At 56.1% G+C, this 16,597-nt stretch overlaps 1 protein-coding gene across 1 annotated transcript in view; it reads left to right on the top strand.

The window, feature by feature from the left end:
* SHANK2 (SH3 and multiple ankyrin repeat domains 2) overlaps nt 1–16,597 on the top strand; it is a 576,539-nt gene that overhangs the window by 275,227 nt on the left and 284,715 nt on the right. The window contains exons 12-13 of the mRNA XM_087422499.1: nt 5,745–5,914; nt 15,025–15,138. Coding sequence (XP_087278625.1) covers nt 5,745–5,914; nt 15,025–15,138 — 284 coding nt within the window. The remainder of the gene's footprint in view (nt 1–5,744; nt 5,915–15,024; nt 15,139–16,597) is intronic.

Consider the following 16,597-nt stretch of genomic DNA (forward strand, 5'->3'; position numbering starts at 1 on the left):
GCGGCCAGGTGAAGGGGGCCCACCTGGGGGAGCAGGTGCATCTCAGCTGCTGAGGGCCACCCCTCACCTGTCACTTCCTCTCCTTCCACATTTGGGGACGTTCAGTCTTTGCTCTGCTTTCTCAGTTGGTCACGTGAACCCGTAAATTACCAGCCTCCTCTGTGCTGGGCGCTCACCATGCAGAGGTGAATGCCATGTCCTCACCCAGAAATGAGGGCAGGAGACGTGTCAGCCCCTGTGTTGCTGTAGGTGAGGACAGGGAGCCACAGACGGCTCTAATAGAGCCCCCAGGAGTCAGAGCTCACACAAGTCAGAGTTCAGTAGAGGAGGGAGGTGAGGGTGCTCCATGGAAGAGGGGAGATCCCGAGGTGGAGAAAGGGGCCAGACAGGCGTCAGGAAGGGGCAGGGGGTCCAAGTCTGTCTCATGTTCATGGGCGTCTGGAGACCCGCTAAATACTGGCCCAATGAATGAATGGATGTGTAAGTGGCTGACGAATGAACGAATGGAGAGAGTTCAGTGTGCAGGCAGGTCCCTGTTCCCCCACGATAATGGGAAATGGCTCAGTTCACTCACCCGAGTCCCCCCACAGCCACCATCAATTTTCTGATGTTGAGAATTCTGATTTAGCCCTCCTACCAAATGACGTGGTTGGAATTCCATCTGGCTGTTCTTGAACGAACACAAGGAAAATGCTGACAGTCTGGGATGGGGGGAGCTTCAGACTCATGCTCGCTGTGCAGGGAGGGCGGAGGGGCCCCAGCCTGGTCCCCCAGTGCCTCCTTTCCTGAGAGGGGAAGGCATTCCCAACCCGGAGCCATGGAGGGGCTGTGGCCCCTGCTGCCGTCTGGGGCTACCGTGAGAGAGCGGAGCACAGCGGAGGACACAGTTCATAAAACAGGGTATCGCGGGGATAAGACGCCTTCCCTCGCAGGAGAGGTCGTGGTCACCTGAGTTCATGACCGCATGGAACAGGGAGCCTTCAGGGGAGCCCTGGGCTGGAGTCAGGGAGCCGCAACGTGAGGTCGGCTGTATATTTCTATCTAGATCACTATTTATGGAGCCTCTGTTTTCTTACCTGTGAAATGGGCTTTGTGAGGCTCAAATTAACCTGAAGTGAGAAGATGCATGAGCATTCTCAGAACCATCACTGCTGATGCCTAGAACCATGGGCACACTGTGTGCTAATTCCTCCCTGTTCTTAGACAAAGGCTTCCTGGACTTGGATTGATGGGTTAGGGAGCTGACCGTCTGCAAAGTGGCTCGAGGAACAGAGCTCCCCAGATTGAAGCTGGTTTCATTCTCACATTTCTGCCCAGTGGCACACACTCTGGCTCTGGCTGGAACCGGCTGGCTGACATGTGCATCCCATTACCCACTTTCCAGCTGGTGCAGGGAGTGGTAATGGTGCTCATGTTCGCGTAACACCTGTGCAGAGTGGCTCCTGTTTGCTCATTCTCAGGTCACCCCGGATCATCCCCTTTTATCAGAGGGGGAGACTGAAGCTTCAAAAGATTAACTGACGTGTTTAACATCTGATAGTAAGTGATCAGCTGGGCTTCTGGCAGAGTCCTTTTGAAATTTGAGTGGATGAGTGAACAGATGACGTTTGGATAAGTGGTAAGATGGATGGGTGGGTAGATGGATGGTTGGATGGATAAATAAGTAGATGGATAGGTAGATGAGTGGGTAGATATATGGGTGGATGGGTATACGGATGGAGGATGGATGGATGGGTGGATGGGTGGACGGATGGGTGGATAGATGGATGGATAGGTAAGTGGATGGATGGATGGATGGGTGGGTGGATGGATGGGTGCATGGGTGGGTGGGTGGGTGGATGGATAGACGATGGATGGATGGATAGATGGGTGGATGGGGATGGATGATGGATGGATGATGGATGGGTGGTTGGATAGGTGATGCATGGATGGATGGATGGATGGACAGATGATGGATAGATGATGGATGGATGGACAGATGATGGATAGATGATGGATGGATGGCTAAGTAAGTGGATGGATGTGTAGATGGGTGGATGGATGGGTAGATGGGTGGATGGATGGGTGGACGGATTTATCCTGATGATCAGCTTTTCAGGTTGGGCTCAGTCTGCTTGCTGATTGTTGCTGAATGTGCACAGTGGGGTCCTGGGGCTCTCTGCATTGTTCCATTGGGGGGTCCTCTGAGAAGATGGGCTCCTCCTTTGGTTCCCAAGCTCTAGGCATAGCAGCTTCTTCTGCAGCCAAATAGCAGCTGGACGTCAGGTCCGGCAGCCCCAGCTTTGTGGCTCGCCCTCTGCCCTACTCCAGCCACCATGGGCACGGTCCATCCTTATCTTTCCTCTGGACTTTGACCTGCCCCTTCCCTGTGGGAGAAGCCCACCTGCCTCACCTCACTCCCCTCCTGCTCCTCTACTCTCCTGGCCCTTGGAGACTGGCTCACGGGGCTTGGTCGACCTGCCCATCTGCTCACCACCCCCTGGTGTCTGCTGCAGCCACACCTGTCCAGGAGCATCCATGCAGCCTGGGAGGCACTGGAGCTCACATATGACCTCCTTGCTGGAACCAAGCTGCCGTCTCTTATTGGGGTTTAATGCAGTGGACACTTCCAAGCACCCACTACTGCACCCTCAGCCAGGAGCGGGGAGTTGAGATGGTGTCGACATCGCCCTGTGTTCCTGCTGCTGCCAGTCCAGCCTGGGTGATGGTCACATGCAGAGGCCATAACTGCCATCAAAGCTGCAGTGACAGAAGTGGCTGGGGGTGGGGCTTTTCATCCACATTCCCTCATGTACCCTCCCAGCAGCCCCAGGGGGTGGGTCTTGCCCCCCATCTCTCAATGCTGATGTGGAAGGTGCATCAAGGGGGTTTCCAGCCGTGTTTATGGAGGTCTAGGGAGAGGAGGAATCTGACTGTGGGGTGCGATACTCTGGAGCCCACGCCCTCTACTGACCCCAGGCCTCTTCTGAACCACTTGGGTCCAGGTGGAGTGGCCCCAGGGGACACTTTCCCTGTTGGAGAGGAATTGAGTCCCCTTGGTTACCGAGACTCACCTTCCCCGCTCCTGGGAACCGGAGAGAAGAACCCCATGATGCTCAGGCCCCTTGCGGTGAAGGCTCTTCTCTCCCCCTGCTCTCCTCTCAGCTCTCGGTCCAGGGCCAAACCGGTCCTGAGTGAGGCTGAGTCGAGGCGGATTGAATAAATGAATCCACATCCTAACGCAGACGCCACGGCAGGAAATCCTCTCAGGTGGGAACTTTGAGGAGCTGCCCCTACTTTCCTACTTTCCCGAATTCTTTTACCTCACAGGCAGCTGCCCGAATTGTCCTTCCTCTGTGAGTCAGCTGGCCTGCTGACCTATTGCCTTTGGACCAGAGGTGGTCACACAACTGGCTCTTGCAGGAGTCGCTGCTCGGGGAGCTCCCGGGGTGTTTGGGGATAAATGACATTCATTGAGAAGGACCATCCAGCTCTTCAGGACGAGTCCCAAGGGGGATTGTCCTGTCTGTGCATGTCGATCTGTAGCTGGCTGGGCGAGGAGGGGTTAGGTGAGGGGATGGCCACTGGGCAAGGCTGCCTGGTGGGGACCTCCACCAGGTGTTCTGTGACCTCCACCTGTGGCTTTAACTTGGTTAGAGAAGCCTCTGGGGGAGGAATGGCATCTCTGGGGACAGGAGAGTGTGAGGACAGAGGACTACGGCTTTCCACCTCTGTCAGAGTCCTCTGAGCCCAGGTGAGCACCTGGGATAGCTCGCGGCCAGTGTCCTGCCCGCCCTCTGCCTCACGTGGGTTAGGGAGAGTGCTGGGCTTTGTGGCCCTGCAGACAGACCTGATGGTCAGCCCTCCTCCACACCTTACTAGCGGACGTTAGGGTATAAATGGAGCATGTCCCAGCCTGCAGTCTCACACGTGTAGACGTGAGTTCCTGTGGCTGGCTCTCACGGCCGTGGCAGTGAGTAAAGGCAGGCAGAAGACGGCACAGTCTCACTTCTGTGAATTTTCACGAGCTCATAGCAAACCACGCGTCATTGATCAGAGTGCACATATGGGTAAAGCACAGGACAGAAGGCACGTAGGGGGTTCACAGTAAAGTGAGTGGTCACATCAGCTTCTAGAATTTTCCCTGCAAGCCTATTTCACAGTGTTCCCTGCCTAAAAGTAAAAACTTCTTCCTTGAGGAAATCTCAAGGCTCCCTCTGTGGGCTCACAGGCCACGGCATCTGTAGTTTGAGAGGAGAGCCACGGTTGGGAACCCCAGGCTTCGTGGCCATGAATTTGTGACATGAGTTGGCCTCCTCCCGAGACTCAGACGTGGTTCCCCAATTCTGGAACCTTCCCCAGGTATTATTGATACTCCTCTCACTTTCCCGTGGCTGGGTGCCCTCTTGGAAGACACCAGCCGCAGGTGAATGCTTTTCTTGTCTTTCTGACCAGGGTGCTCTAGAGCGTCGTCCCAAAATCCCTGCCCAGATTCATCCGTGTGGATGTCTTTTCTAAAGATCCCATCACGGGAAGAGAACTCGCCATGACACCTCATGATTGTCGTTGATAGGGCAAGGGTGGACGTGCTGTCTTTCCCCTTCCCAGAAATAGTCGGCCCCGGTCACACAACACAACGATGCACCCAACACAACAACATCGTCGTGGAAACCACTTGCCCATGTCTCGCTAAACCCTCCTCTCTCCCCCATGTGCCACACCGTTGGGCCCGGTTAAGGTGTCACTCACGTCAGGGGTGGAAGTCGGCCTGGGCATGTACGCTCTTTGTGAAATAACAACATGAAGCAGGAAAGGATTGAAGTGCCTCTTGTGAAATGTCATCGGGGGCCGCGGGAGTGGGCCGTGTGCACTGTGATAATTAGAGCTTTCGATGGAAGGTTCTGGGTGTTTCCTCACCTGGGCAGCTGGTGCTCACAGTGAAACAGAATGTCAGAGACCCAGGGCCTACCCTGATTGCTGCCTCCACTGGAGTGTTTTTCCTTTATTATTTGTTTTTAAAATTGTGGTAAAATGCACATAACATAAAATTCACCATCTTAACCATATTTAACTGTACAATTCAGTGGCATTAAGCACATTCACGTTGTTGTGCATCCATCACCACCATCCATCTCCAGAACTTTCCATCTTCCCAAACTGAAACTCTGTCCCCATCAAACACTAACTCCCCATCCCCTCCCCCAGCCCCTGGCGCCCACCATCCTACTTTCTGTCTCATGAATTTGACTCCTCCAGGAACATGCTATAAGGGAAATCATACAATGTCTGTCCTTTTGTGACTGGCTTCTTTCACTCAGCGTAACATCTTCAAGGTTCATCCATGCTGTAGCCTGTGTTAGGATTTCCTTCCTTTTTAAAATTGTTTTCCATAATATTCCATTGTATGGATGGACCACGTGTTGTTTATCCATTCATCCATCCATGGACACTGGGTTCTTTCCACCTTTTGACTAGTGTGAATAATGCTGCTGTGAGCATGGTTGTGCAAATATCTTTTTGAGTCCCTGCTTTCCCTTCTTGGGGGTCTCTTCCCAGAAGGGGGATTGCTGGATCTGCCTGAGTCTTTTAACCACAAAGGCTGCCCTGGGGCCTGTTCGTGTCTTCAGCCCCATCTAGAATCAGGAGCTCCATCTGATGTGACTGCCCGGCGATTGCTGTGAACGGGTTGGCAGCGGGTCAGCAGGGTGACCTGCTGTGTCTCAGGCAGTGACCCTCTCTCTCTCTCTCTGCCCCCTCTCTCTCAGGCCGACTTTCCCTCCCAGCGCCAACAAGGACGTGCTCTCCGCCTTCGAGTACCCGGGGCCCAAGCGGAAGCTCTACAGCGCGGTGCCCGGGAGGCTCTTCATCGTCGTCAAGCCATACCAACCCCAGGTCGATGGCGAGATCCCCCTCCACCGCGGCGACAGGGTCAAAGGTCAGTGTCCATGATGTCCTTGCTTCTGGGGCCCCTCAGCCGCCGTTGACCCCCTCAGCTGGTCTGTTGGGGTGTCAACATCTAAGGCGTCGCTTCTGCAGCACCCCCTGTGGAAAATAGGTGGCCCTGGGAGGGCAGAGCAGGGAACAGAGTGACGCTCGCCAGTCCTTCTCGCGGGACGCAGCCGCAGTGTCTCTGATGTCTGTTAGAGAAGACAACGCATGCATATCAGGAATGAGATTCCCCTGCAGAACGTGCAGGGGAGGGGGCAGATGGGGGCGTCCACGGGCAGAACCCAAGGGCCTCACGAAGTAGTGGCATTGGGACTCGTCCTAGCATAGGTCAGAATTGGACATGTCTTGTTGGGAGTCAGGGAGGGGTGTCTAGGTGGACAGTCCAGCATGAGCCACAGCCTGGAGGCCTACATCGTTCCAAGGAAGGAATCCCACCGGGTTGGAGGGAAGGATTCCCGAAGCAGAATCCTCGGAATTGTGGTTGAAAAGCATTGAGGGCCGCCACGAATGCCAGGCCAAGGAGTTAGACTTTGTTCCCAGGGTACTGGGGAGCCAGCGATGGTTTCTGAGCAGGGAGATGAGTTATGTGAGACCCTTAAGGAAGATGGATGTAGTGACGCAGGTGGAGGACCAAGGGAGGCTGGCAGTGGCTGCAGTCGAGGCCTATGGTGCTAAAAGCCATGAAGGGAAATGGAGAAGTGACAGATGGGGGCAGCTGAACTCACCAGAAAGGACAAGAAGAGGCACACCACCCATGCCCAGCCATGCCCAGGCCCTGCCCTTGGAGGGCAGCCATTCAGAAGAGGCATGGGATAGAAAGCATGCCTCGTGGAGGTGGGTAGGCCAGGTGCAAATCCTGCCTGCCCCACCTCGTCACCACTTGGCCCTGAGCTGGTAATTAACGCGGTCCCCTCCTCTATACCGTGCACTAATCCGGCCGTCACCTGGGTTTCCAGGGACAGGAGGAGCCCCGTTCTCTCTCTTGACTCCTTCCAGTGGTCCAGCCGCACACATACTTAACCATCTGGTGGCATCAGCAAGTCCCAGGGACTCTGTTCATTTTCTTTCCGTCTCTTCTTCTTCACCCTTGATCGTTTCTATTGATCTATTTCAGGTCACTTACTCCTTCCTCTGAAACATCCCCTTTGCTGTCAAGTCCATCTTGTGAATTTTTTAATTTCAGAAATTACGTGTTTAAACTCTAGAGTTTCCACGTGCGTTTTCTTTTATTGTTTCTTTTTATTTGCCGAGACTTCCTGTGACTCTGTTGAGATTTTTCAGTCATCGAAGGCACGTGCTGTTTCACGACATTGTGTTGGTGTAATCGTCGCCCTAAAATCCCCATCTGTGAGTCCTGCCATCAGAGTTATCTCAGGGTCAGGCTCACCTAGTTTTCTTTTCTCTTGAGAATGGGCTCCATCCTCGTAGGTCTTCGTGTGTCCGGTTATCTTCTATTGCGTTCTGGACATTAGGAGCATTAACTTGTGGAGATTCTGGCTCTGTTAGTTTTCTTTCTTAAGTTTTGGTGAGTTGCTGGGGTGACAGCACCGGGCGAGCTCAGGTCTCAGATTTTAGCTGAGCTGCTCTGTGTCTGTTCTGTACCCGGGGTCAGAGATGTGGGGGGGTGAGCTTGCTGGCCTGTCTCTGGCTCTTGTGGGGCTGCCCCCAGCCTCTTCCTGGCTTCATCTGTCTGGCTCTTCAGCTACTCAGACCGCGGGTGTTTGCTGTGAGCCCCTCCGCTGCCAGCCCTGCTGTGTGGACTGTGCTTCAGTCAGGCTACAAGCCGTGGAGGAGGGCCTCTCCTGTCCAGCTCCTCTCCCCTCTCCCCACGGCAAGCGTGCATCCCACCAGCCCGTCTACCTCTCCCCCCGGTTCCAGGACCTTTTCCATCACAGTCAGGGTCTGTAGCTGCCTTCTGTGGTGTGGTCCAGCGGGGTCTTTGACCATCATACTCATAAGCAGAAGTCCCTGAATTGTCCCTAGGTAGTTTAATGCAGCATTTTTGTTAACTTTTACATTATAAACATTCAAATAATAAATGTAAAAATTCACATGACCTGCAGTTTTGAATTGTAATACCAGAACGCATCATGGGGTAGACCTTTTCCCTGCGTGTTGAGAAATTCTCAGTTGACCCTGCAGCAGTCACAGTGTGGCCCACTCGCCATCCGTGCACAGGACGTAGCCTTTGCAGACGGGTTGGCTGGCATCCGGGGAGGTGCCTCCCCTGTGGCTCCGTTGCGGTCCTCACCCAGGCTCTGGACAGAAGGTGACTGAACATCTGCTGAGCATGTGGCCTTTCCTGGACAAAAGTCCCTTTTTACAGTCGCATTAGGCTGGTGGACCGCTGCCGGCGTGTGCACCGCTGCTCCGGCTGTGCCTCTTCCTCTCACTTCCCCTGACCTGCAGGCCGCGGGAGGGTGTCCTGGGAGTGCCGCGGGGAAGCCCCACTCCTGGCAGAGCCGGCGGGCCCGGCGGGAACCGGGGAAGCCCAGGCCTCGAGGACCTTCCCGCAGCTCTCCCAGGAGGCCCGGCTGTTCCAGCCCAGTGGCCCTCACTGCCTTCCTCCCAGGCAGAAAGCGGGTGCAGCATTGCTGGGTCAGCAGAGCCGCGCCTGGGAGCTGCCGCTGTTCTGAGGAAACTGGGAAGGGCAGGCTCCCAGGCCTTGCCGCCTTTAGGAGCTATTGTCTGATTACTGTGGGGTGGCGATGCTAAAAATACCCACATCTCTTCCTGGTCGGTCAGCCCCTGAATCCGTGCAGTTGGCTACTCAGGAGGTGGGGGAGGCCGGCAGCTCGTGTGAAGATGACGTGTGCCCAAATGCAGCCTGCTCTTATGTCCATGCACCCCACCCCACCCCACCCTGTGGTCCCCAAATATCAGCTGGGTCTCCTTACCCAGCCCAGCTCTGAAATCGGCTCAGCCCACAGTCCCGAGCTTTCATTTCACATGGGACCACCTCGCTATGCACCCCCAGGGTCATGCAGGCTTCAGGCCGGGCTGGGAAGAGCCTGGGAAACCTTCCTGGTGACCCACTGGCCAGTCACTTCATATCTAGGGTCTTTGTATCCTTCTCTATACTTCAGAGATACTAGAGGATACTTTCTAAAGGTGGAGACTCTCGTCAGTGGGCGCCTGCTGTTTACCAGGCATACAAACGTCACATACGTGTTTGCGTGTAAACCTCATAGCAATTGTGGGCCGTACGTATCAGATCCTGTGGCATCAGTCTGCTCGGGCTGCTGTAACGAAGTCCCCAGAAGGGGCAGTTTGAACAACAGACGTTGACTGTCCCCCAGTCCTGGAGGCTGGACGTCTGAGATCCAGGTGTCACGGGGCTGGTTCCTCCTGAGGCCTCTCTCCCTGGTGTGTAGACGGCCGTCTTCTCCCTGTGTCCTCATGTGGTCGTCCTTCTGTGCGTGTCTGTGTCCTGATCTCTTCTTATAAGGACACCAGTGATATTGGATCAGGACCCACCCTTGTGACCTCATTTTTACTTAATTACCTCTTTAAAGACCCAGCTCCAAATACTGTCACATTCTGAGGTTCTGAGGTTAGGGGTCCAACATAGAGTTTGGGGGGCACAATTCAGCCCATAGCACCTGTCTTTTACTGACCTGGTAACTCGGGTTAACAAGTCTCCCATCTCCCACAGCTGATTACCGGGGGGATGCGGATTCAGATCTACTTTGTCGGGACTCCCAGCCCACACTGGTCCCACCCCCCACCCCATCGTCTCTCCTGATTGCTCACTCCTTGGTCTGCTTGGTGCCAGCTTTACTTGGCTCTGCCTCAGTTTGTGGTCTTAACGTCGCTTGGAGAGATAAGAGGCAGATTCACTGTCTCCGCCACGCATTTGTATGTGGACGCTTGGCGGTCAGCCAGGCTGCTCCATTCTGCAAGTGGAGTCATTCCTTCCCTCAGCTCCCCGTCACTGAGTATCGGGTGCCCCAAAAGCGGTGCTGGGGACCAGGCGAGGGAGAAGGAGCATGGACCCGGGTGTGAAGTGGGGGGCACCATGTGTCCTGGCTTGGGTTCGTGGGGAGTGGGGCATAACCTCCTGGGCTGGATGGCTCCCAGTTCTGGGAGCTCAGAGGACAAGGGTCAGCTCTGAGCCATTAGCAACCTGCTTCACAGCAGCTGGGGGATGGTGCTTCTGATAAAGGGGTCCTGGGTGCAGCACTGACAGTGTCCACTACACTGGGCGCCATGGGAAAGGGACAGGTGAGTGCCAAGTCATGCAGCCCTCACTGCCAGCACGCAAGACTCCAAGTGTGGGGCCGTTCAGGGCTGCCCTTGAGGCTCCTGCTTCTGCCGACTTGCCCTGTGGGGGCCAGTGGTGGAGGAGCATTGGGTGGCCTGCAGGTCAGGCTTGCACAAGGAAGAAGCCAGAGGAAGGGAAGGGCTGTTTCAGCTTGATACTCGGGGAGGCCGTCAAATTGCTGGGATATGCCTGTGTGAGTGTGTGTGTGCATGTGTGAGTGTGTGTGTGTGCGTGCGTGTGTGTGTCCCTGTGCTGCATCCCAGTTGACAGGTTGGGGTCTCTGCTTGTGTTTCCATCGAGGGGCTGGCATTCCTGCCTTCCACTTGGGTGCTTCACAATCACTGTGGCCCGTCCTTGACTTGGGAGAGAGCTTCTCCCAGCTCTGGGCTGCCGATTGCACACGCCCCTGCTTCGTTCCAGCCATGCCCGGCTCAGCGAAGAGAAGCCCCAACGTGGGCCCCCATGGGCCTAGCCACGGACTCCCCACAAGGCTGACCTGAGCTGTCAAGTGACAGGATGCTGAGACCACGTGGGCGGGTGGCCAGGGAGCAGGGGAGGCCTGTGCTAGGACCAAGGCAGCTCTCGTCCAGGCCTGTCCCCATTGTAGAGATGAGAAACCTGAGGCTCAGAGGGCCAGAGGTCAACGAATTGCACCTGCACTGAGTCCCCTCAGAGCTCACTGGAGGGCCACAGAGGGTGTTCTGGGGAGGGGTTTGAAGGCTCCCAGGGTCAGCACATTTGCCGGGGTCAAGGAGGCGACAATGAAGACACAGAGAGCAGGGGCAGGGTTTCTTGTGGGAATCGCTGCAGGCAGACAGACCGACGGCTCGCGGAGGGAGGGACAGCTGTCAGCCAAGCCCCTGTGTTGTGTTGTCCTTCCCAGCCTGTGTCCCGCAGCCCCCAGACGTGGACGGGAAACGGGCGTGCAGGAAGAGGAGAGGGGCTGCGCGTCAGTGGAGTAGGGGGTCAGAGGGTGGGAAGTGAAAGGTGACATCAGACCCTGAGTCTGCAGCCTGGGTGAGGATGGCCGGGGAGAGAAGGGTGAGCCCCCGCCACAGCCGTCACACTCGGGGTGACGTAGGCTCTTGGCTGCACAGACCAGGACAGTGGGAAGGTGGCCCAAGGCTGAGATGTGGACCCAGAACCCTTCAGAGGGGTCCAGGCTTGGGCAGGATCCCCGTGGACACGGCATAGGAGGACGTGCTTGTCACCCCATTTTCCCAGCATCACCCATCCCCCTCCTGGGGCATCACCCCCAGACTGGGACCTGCCCCTCGCTGTAGAGTATGGGGCATGCGGGGAGCCAGCCTGTCTCCCATCGAGAACGGAAGTGACGGAGCTCAGTTCCAAAACTCGCAGAGCAGAGGACAGATTCAAAGGCTGTGAAGAGAGCTGGGAGGGCCACGCAGGCCGCGCGCACGCTGTCGGCTTGGTGCCCATTACGCTGTCGACCGGGACCTCTTCCCTCCCTGCCAAGGCCCCTGGCATCCTGGCTGCCTGGCTAGCAGCTCTTGGAGGCAGGCCAGCTAAGGTGAGCCAAGGTGCTTTTGTAGGAATTCTGCCCCCAGACCTCAAAGGAGCCGCCGCAGGGGCAGGAGGTCTAGGAGGATTCTGGGAGAAACGGGGCTCACTCCTTCCAGGGATGTGGGGTCCTGGAGGCAGGCAGCCAGGGCCTGGGGGTCCTGCTCTAACCCTGCAGCTCCCTGGCTGGGCCTCAGCTCTCACTGTATACAGTCTTTTCTGCTTGGCCCTACGAGGCTAGGTAGACTAGCAGACAGTTGATCCCCGTGCACCTGGGAAAACATCCCAACATGTCTCTCTTAGAATGAGGGGTGCCCAGGAACAGGGGTGCACCTGTTCTGATCCCTGTGGTGATGCACATATGGAGCAAAGCCCCGGACAGATCGAAATTCAGCATGGCCTGGAGGGACATTCCATCCGGGCAGATTCGGTGCAGAATAGGGGAAAAACCTGGGCCTCACTCCCATGCAGCCAGATAAGTGCTTCCTCAGCGACCCGGGCAGGGTGAGGAGTGAGGGCTGGAGCATCGCAGAGGGGTGGGGGTCACACAGTGACAGTCCCTGCCCACACCCGTTAACTTTGCCGAGCTAATCCAGAGTAGGTCGTTACTGTTTTCCAGTTCACAAAGGAGGGCTTGTGTGTCTCTGGAAGGGAGATGCCCAGCATAGTGACCAGTAGAGTGGACAGCTAGACTGGGTACCTTCTCCGACCAGTTTTTTTTCAACTGTGGCCTCAGGGCGCGTGCTGGGCTTCTGGGGGGGCGAGTCAATGTGCCATTTGTTCTCATAGTGTGAACTGTTTACTTTTCAATGGCTTAAATCATGGATTCATGGGCGAGCCCAAGCCGACTCCCTCGTGGCTGTACAAGGAACACCCAGTCCCTCCTGGACACGGGTGTGCCTGTCACGGGGGCAGTCAGCACCTGCCCTTGAGAAGGCAGGTCGACAAAAAGCCAAGAGGGCAAGCCAGGAGTATGGCTGGATGGCCCAGGTACCCGGTCGCAGGACTCACATGCAGCCACTTAAGAACCGAAGGGCCTATAATGCAGACCGCCTGAACATGGGATGTTCCGATGGGACCCAGAATCCCGCCTCCACCTGCTCCACACACACACCCCTCTCTTCCTCCCACCTCCATAAAGAGGAGCCCCAGCTGCCATTTGCTCCACCAGAAACCCGGGCTCATCCTGCGCCCCTTCTCCCTCCTCATCCCGCACCCGCTCCCTCGGCACGGGTGCTGTTGTTCCCCTTCCCCCCATGTAGCTGAACCAGTCCTGCACGATGGGTCCCCGAGCTGAGAGATTCTTTTCAGCACTTCTCATCTTTTTCATTGTATTCACCTCCCCGCTCTCTCGAGCTAGCTGTAAACAGCCTTTCATCTTTTCCTTTGGTCTCATAATGACAATAACACACCCAGAACTGTATCCTTGGTGTTGATAAATCGAGGAAGTGGAATGTGTTATCGCTGACGGGGGAGCTTGGAAGGAAGCCAGTGAGCCGGGATGGGGCTCCATCTGGGTTAGCGTGCCTCTCTTTCACACACAGCAACACTCTGAGCTAAACAGTGTTATCTGACAGATGAGGAAACTGAGGCACGGAGGCGAAGAAGCTTTCCCATGTGTCACATAGGTCAGATGTGGCAGAGTTCTTTTAAGCATTCCTGCCTCCCCAGACCCCCTAAAACAACAGAATGGCTGCTCACAGGCACTAGGAAAGGAGAAAAATGGTGGCTCCCTTGCTGGGCATCGGCCCACACAGCACACGGGCGGGGCCCTGGCCTCCCTTCGCTGTCCAGGGCACTGCCTCTCGATGACTTTCTCAGAGCCAGGATTCCATTGGGAACCATGGTGTGCGTCCAGTCAGCTGGGGTGCGTGGCGTATAAGGGGCTGGCATCCGCTTTTGGAGGAAATGCTCCAAGCAGTTACACTCGGACTGGTCAGCTGGGAGGCTGCTTGTCTGTTCCATTTAGGTCATTTCTTCACATTATTAGGCAAAGACTTATAAAGCCGATGTTTTCTGTTCTGTTGACCTTCAAAGACTGTGGGTCCAGCCGTTGTTTATCGGGCCTTTGAGATTAACATGAGAGCTGGAAGAAATCACTTCTGTCGCCTTGATCCCTTTTTCTGCACTTCTGGTGCCTTCGGGTCCTGAGTAATTTAAAGATTAAGATGTGCAGAGATGATATTGACTTCCTTGTTGCACAGCTATGTTCTGAGGGAGCCAGGGCGTGGGGGCAGCCCCAGCCCAGCACCAAAGGCCTAGGATATCAACACTCCCTCCCCCCACCCCACCTGCGAGCTTGGCCCTTACAACCAAAATATCTGTCCAGATGGTGCCTTGGGGAGCATTTGGGTCCTTGTGACGTCCTCCCCCCATGTCTTTAGGTTTGCATTGCCCACCCACGCTCAGAAACAAATTTGCTTCACTCTCCCGGTGGATGTTTACAAGGCCCTCTGAGCACCCAGCACAGAGCCCAGGGAGGGAAACCCCAAACCCGGCCTTTCGTCCCCCAGCCCTGCAGGCGGGGCAGCTGTGATGTCCGACCTCGCTTGTCTTCGTGTTTTCACGGTGCAGAGTGGCCCCCTGGGGACAAGCCCACCTCCGCCTCTCTCTAAGGGGAGTGGCAAACCCCTGCTCCTTGCGAGCACCCACATAAGCATTAGGTTCTTCATTAATAAGCCAGCACGCCACAGGGCCAGGGCCCAGCGTGCCGGCGTTGGCCAGACAAGCTTTCGGTGCAGCCTTTTCACTGAGTCCAGATGGCACCGTGGAGTCACCAGACAGCTCTTCACTGGTCTTCCGTCTCCTGCCGTCAATTCTCTTTTTCCAAACTGGTTTAAAAGGTCCGGCAGACCCGAACTCTCGGACCCTTCCCCTCCAGACACGAGCTCATGGTTCTTCTCCCCACTGAGGTGGCCTGCCCCCAAGTTTTACACCTGACGTAATTGATGGTGGGTGCTTACAGCTACTGGAACACCGGGGAATGGGACAGAGTGTCCACAAGACCTGTGGTCTAAGACAGAAAGTTGCCAGGATGCACTTACATTCTCTCCCCGAGGCCTAACGGGTGGAGGGGACCTGGGGACTGCAGAGGCTACGGCCTCAGCTCTGTCCTCTCCGAGGGCCACTTTGCCAGTCCCCTCATCCACAGCAGAAGGAAGCGTGGTCAGCTGGCAAAGGGACCAGAGCCACTGGCTCTGCAGGCTTGGCCAACGCATGCGGGCTCCACTCCGTCTGTTGCCCCCCACCTCCCTTCCTCACCCCCCGCCCTCCGAGCCCTGCCCTTAACGTCTTCCCCTTTCCTTGTCTAGTTCTGAGCATCGGCGAAGGCGGCTTCTGGGAAGGCAGCGCCCGCGGCCACGTCGGGTGGTTCCCGGCCGAGTGCGTGGAGGAAGTCCAGTGCAAGCCCAGGGACGGCCAGGCAGGTAAGCGGGCGCCGTCTGCGACCCCGCGGTGGGTTTCTCGACCTCCCTCGGGCCGAGGTCCGCGTTGTCGGTTACGTGGAGCGTGCGGCAGGCGTCGGCTGGTGCGCTGGTACAGAGAAGGGCCGAGTTCCAAAACGAGGCCTTCTCTGGTTTGTTGAAGCAGGTCGATTCAGTTCCCCTGGGGTTTGTCCAAACCAGGAATCCCTTACTAGACGGTGTGGAAGCTTTTAGATAAAAGGCAGCTCGATGAACATCCCAGAAAACTTGGATCTTACATTCTAGCCATCAGAAAAAGTCTTTTTTGGGTTAATTAAATGCTTAAAGCCCCTTTATGGATCTCTTATACCGATGTCATAAACAGGCAGCTTCACATTTACCAGAAGGGCCCTCCCATGCCCTCGCTAAGAACTACACAGTGTGATGCCTGGATGAAAACTGCTCAAAAGAGGTGGGTGTTTGCAAAGGAAGATCATTTCAGCATCTCTCAGAACTCCCAAATAGAGCTCTTGCTGAAAACCGTTTTAAAATTGATTTCCAAAGGATGGAATTGATTAAAATGTTAAGAGGAGACCACTTATATAAAACGGTATTGGGAGAAAAATACGGGAGTTGGGAAAAGCAAAGCCCCAGCTGACTTATAAGAGGAGCCTGGTCCACAGGTGCGCTCTTCTGGCTGTTGGTGGAACCCCAGACTCTCAGTGCGCACGTCAGAAGCGGCCACGTTCACTTTGCAGCGATGGCTTTGCTGCGTCTCCCCGTGCAGACCGGTGGCCCCTGAGCTCTGCTCAGATGACCCTCTGTCCCCTGGAGGTTCCCGTCCAAGATGCTCACCAGGGAGCCCCCTGCCCCGTGACGGGTCTGTCTGGGCTCTCACGGCCAGGAAATGAGGTGTCCTGAAGACACGTGCTCTGGAAAGCACGAGGGTGTCTCCTGGTCTGCTGGGTACCCCCAGACCTGACTGGCTGCACAGTCTTCATCAGGGGCACTCAGCTGGTTCCCTTTCTGAGAACTGGACGTCAGGGGAGTGTCAACTTGCGCTAAGCTTCCCGCGTCCGGTGTCTGCTCAGGTTCAAACAGAGGGGAACCGTAATGTTTGCAACTTTGTGGGGGTGTCGAGGTGGGCAATGTCCCAAACTTACCCTTGAAAGGGAAGACTGGAATGTGCTCCACGGGGGAAGGCGGCTGGTGGGCCAGTGGTCAGCGGGTGGGTGGGAGCCTGTTTTCCTGGGTGTGATGATGGGTGTACTGAGCCCCTGGTACAGGCCAACCTCCTGGCCCCTCCTGTGCCCACAGACCCCTGGCCCACATTCGTCCTCGCCAGCAAGCAGCCTGCCCAGCCCCTCTGGTCTGTGAAGGGCAAGGCCACGGCCTGGGAGCTTGACTCGCCTTCCCAGGCTGCTGGATGCCCCCTGCCCCTTCCCTCCTGACAGGGATGAAAATCCCAGCCCTCCTTGCCTCT

Source organism: Ceratotherium simum, chromosome 34 (genome assembly GCF_057802395.1).
Source record: "Ceratotherium simum simum isolate JZ-2026a chromosome 34, ASM5780239v1, whole genome shotgun sequence".
NCBI lineage: Eukaryota > Metazoa > Chordata > Mammalia > Perissodactyla > Rhinocerotidae > Ceratotherium > Ceratotherium simum.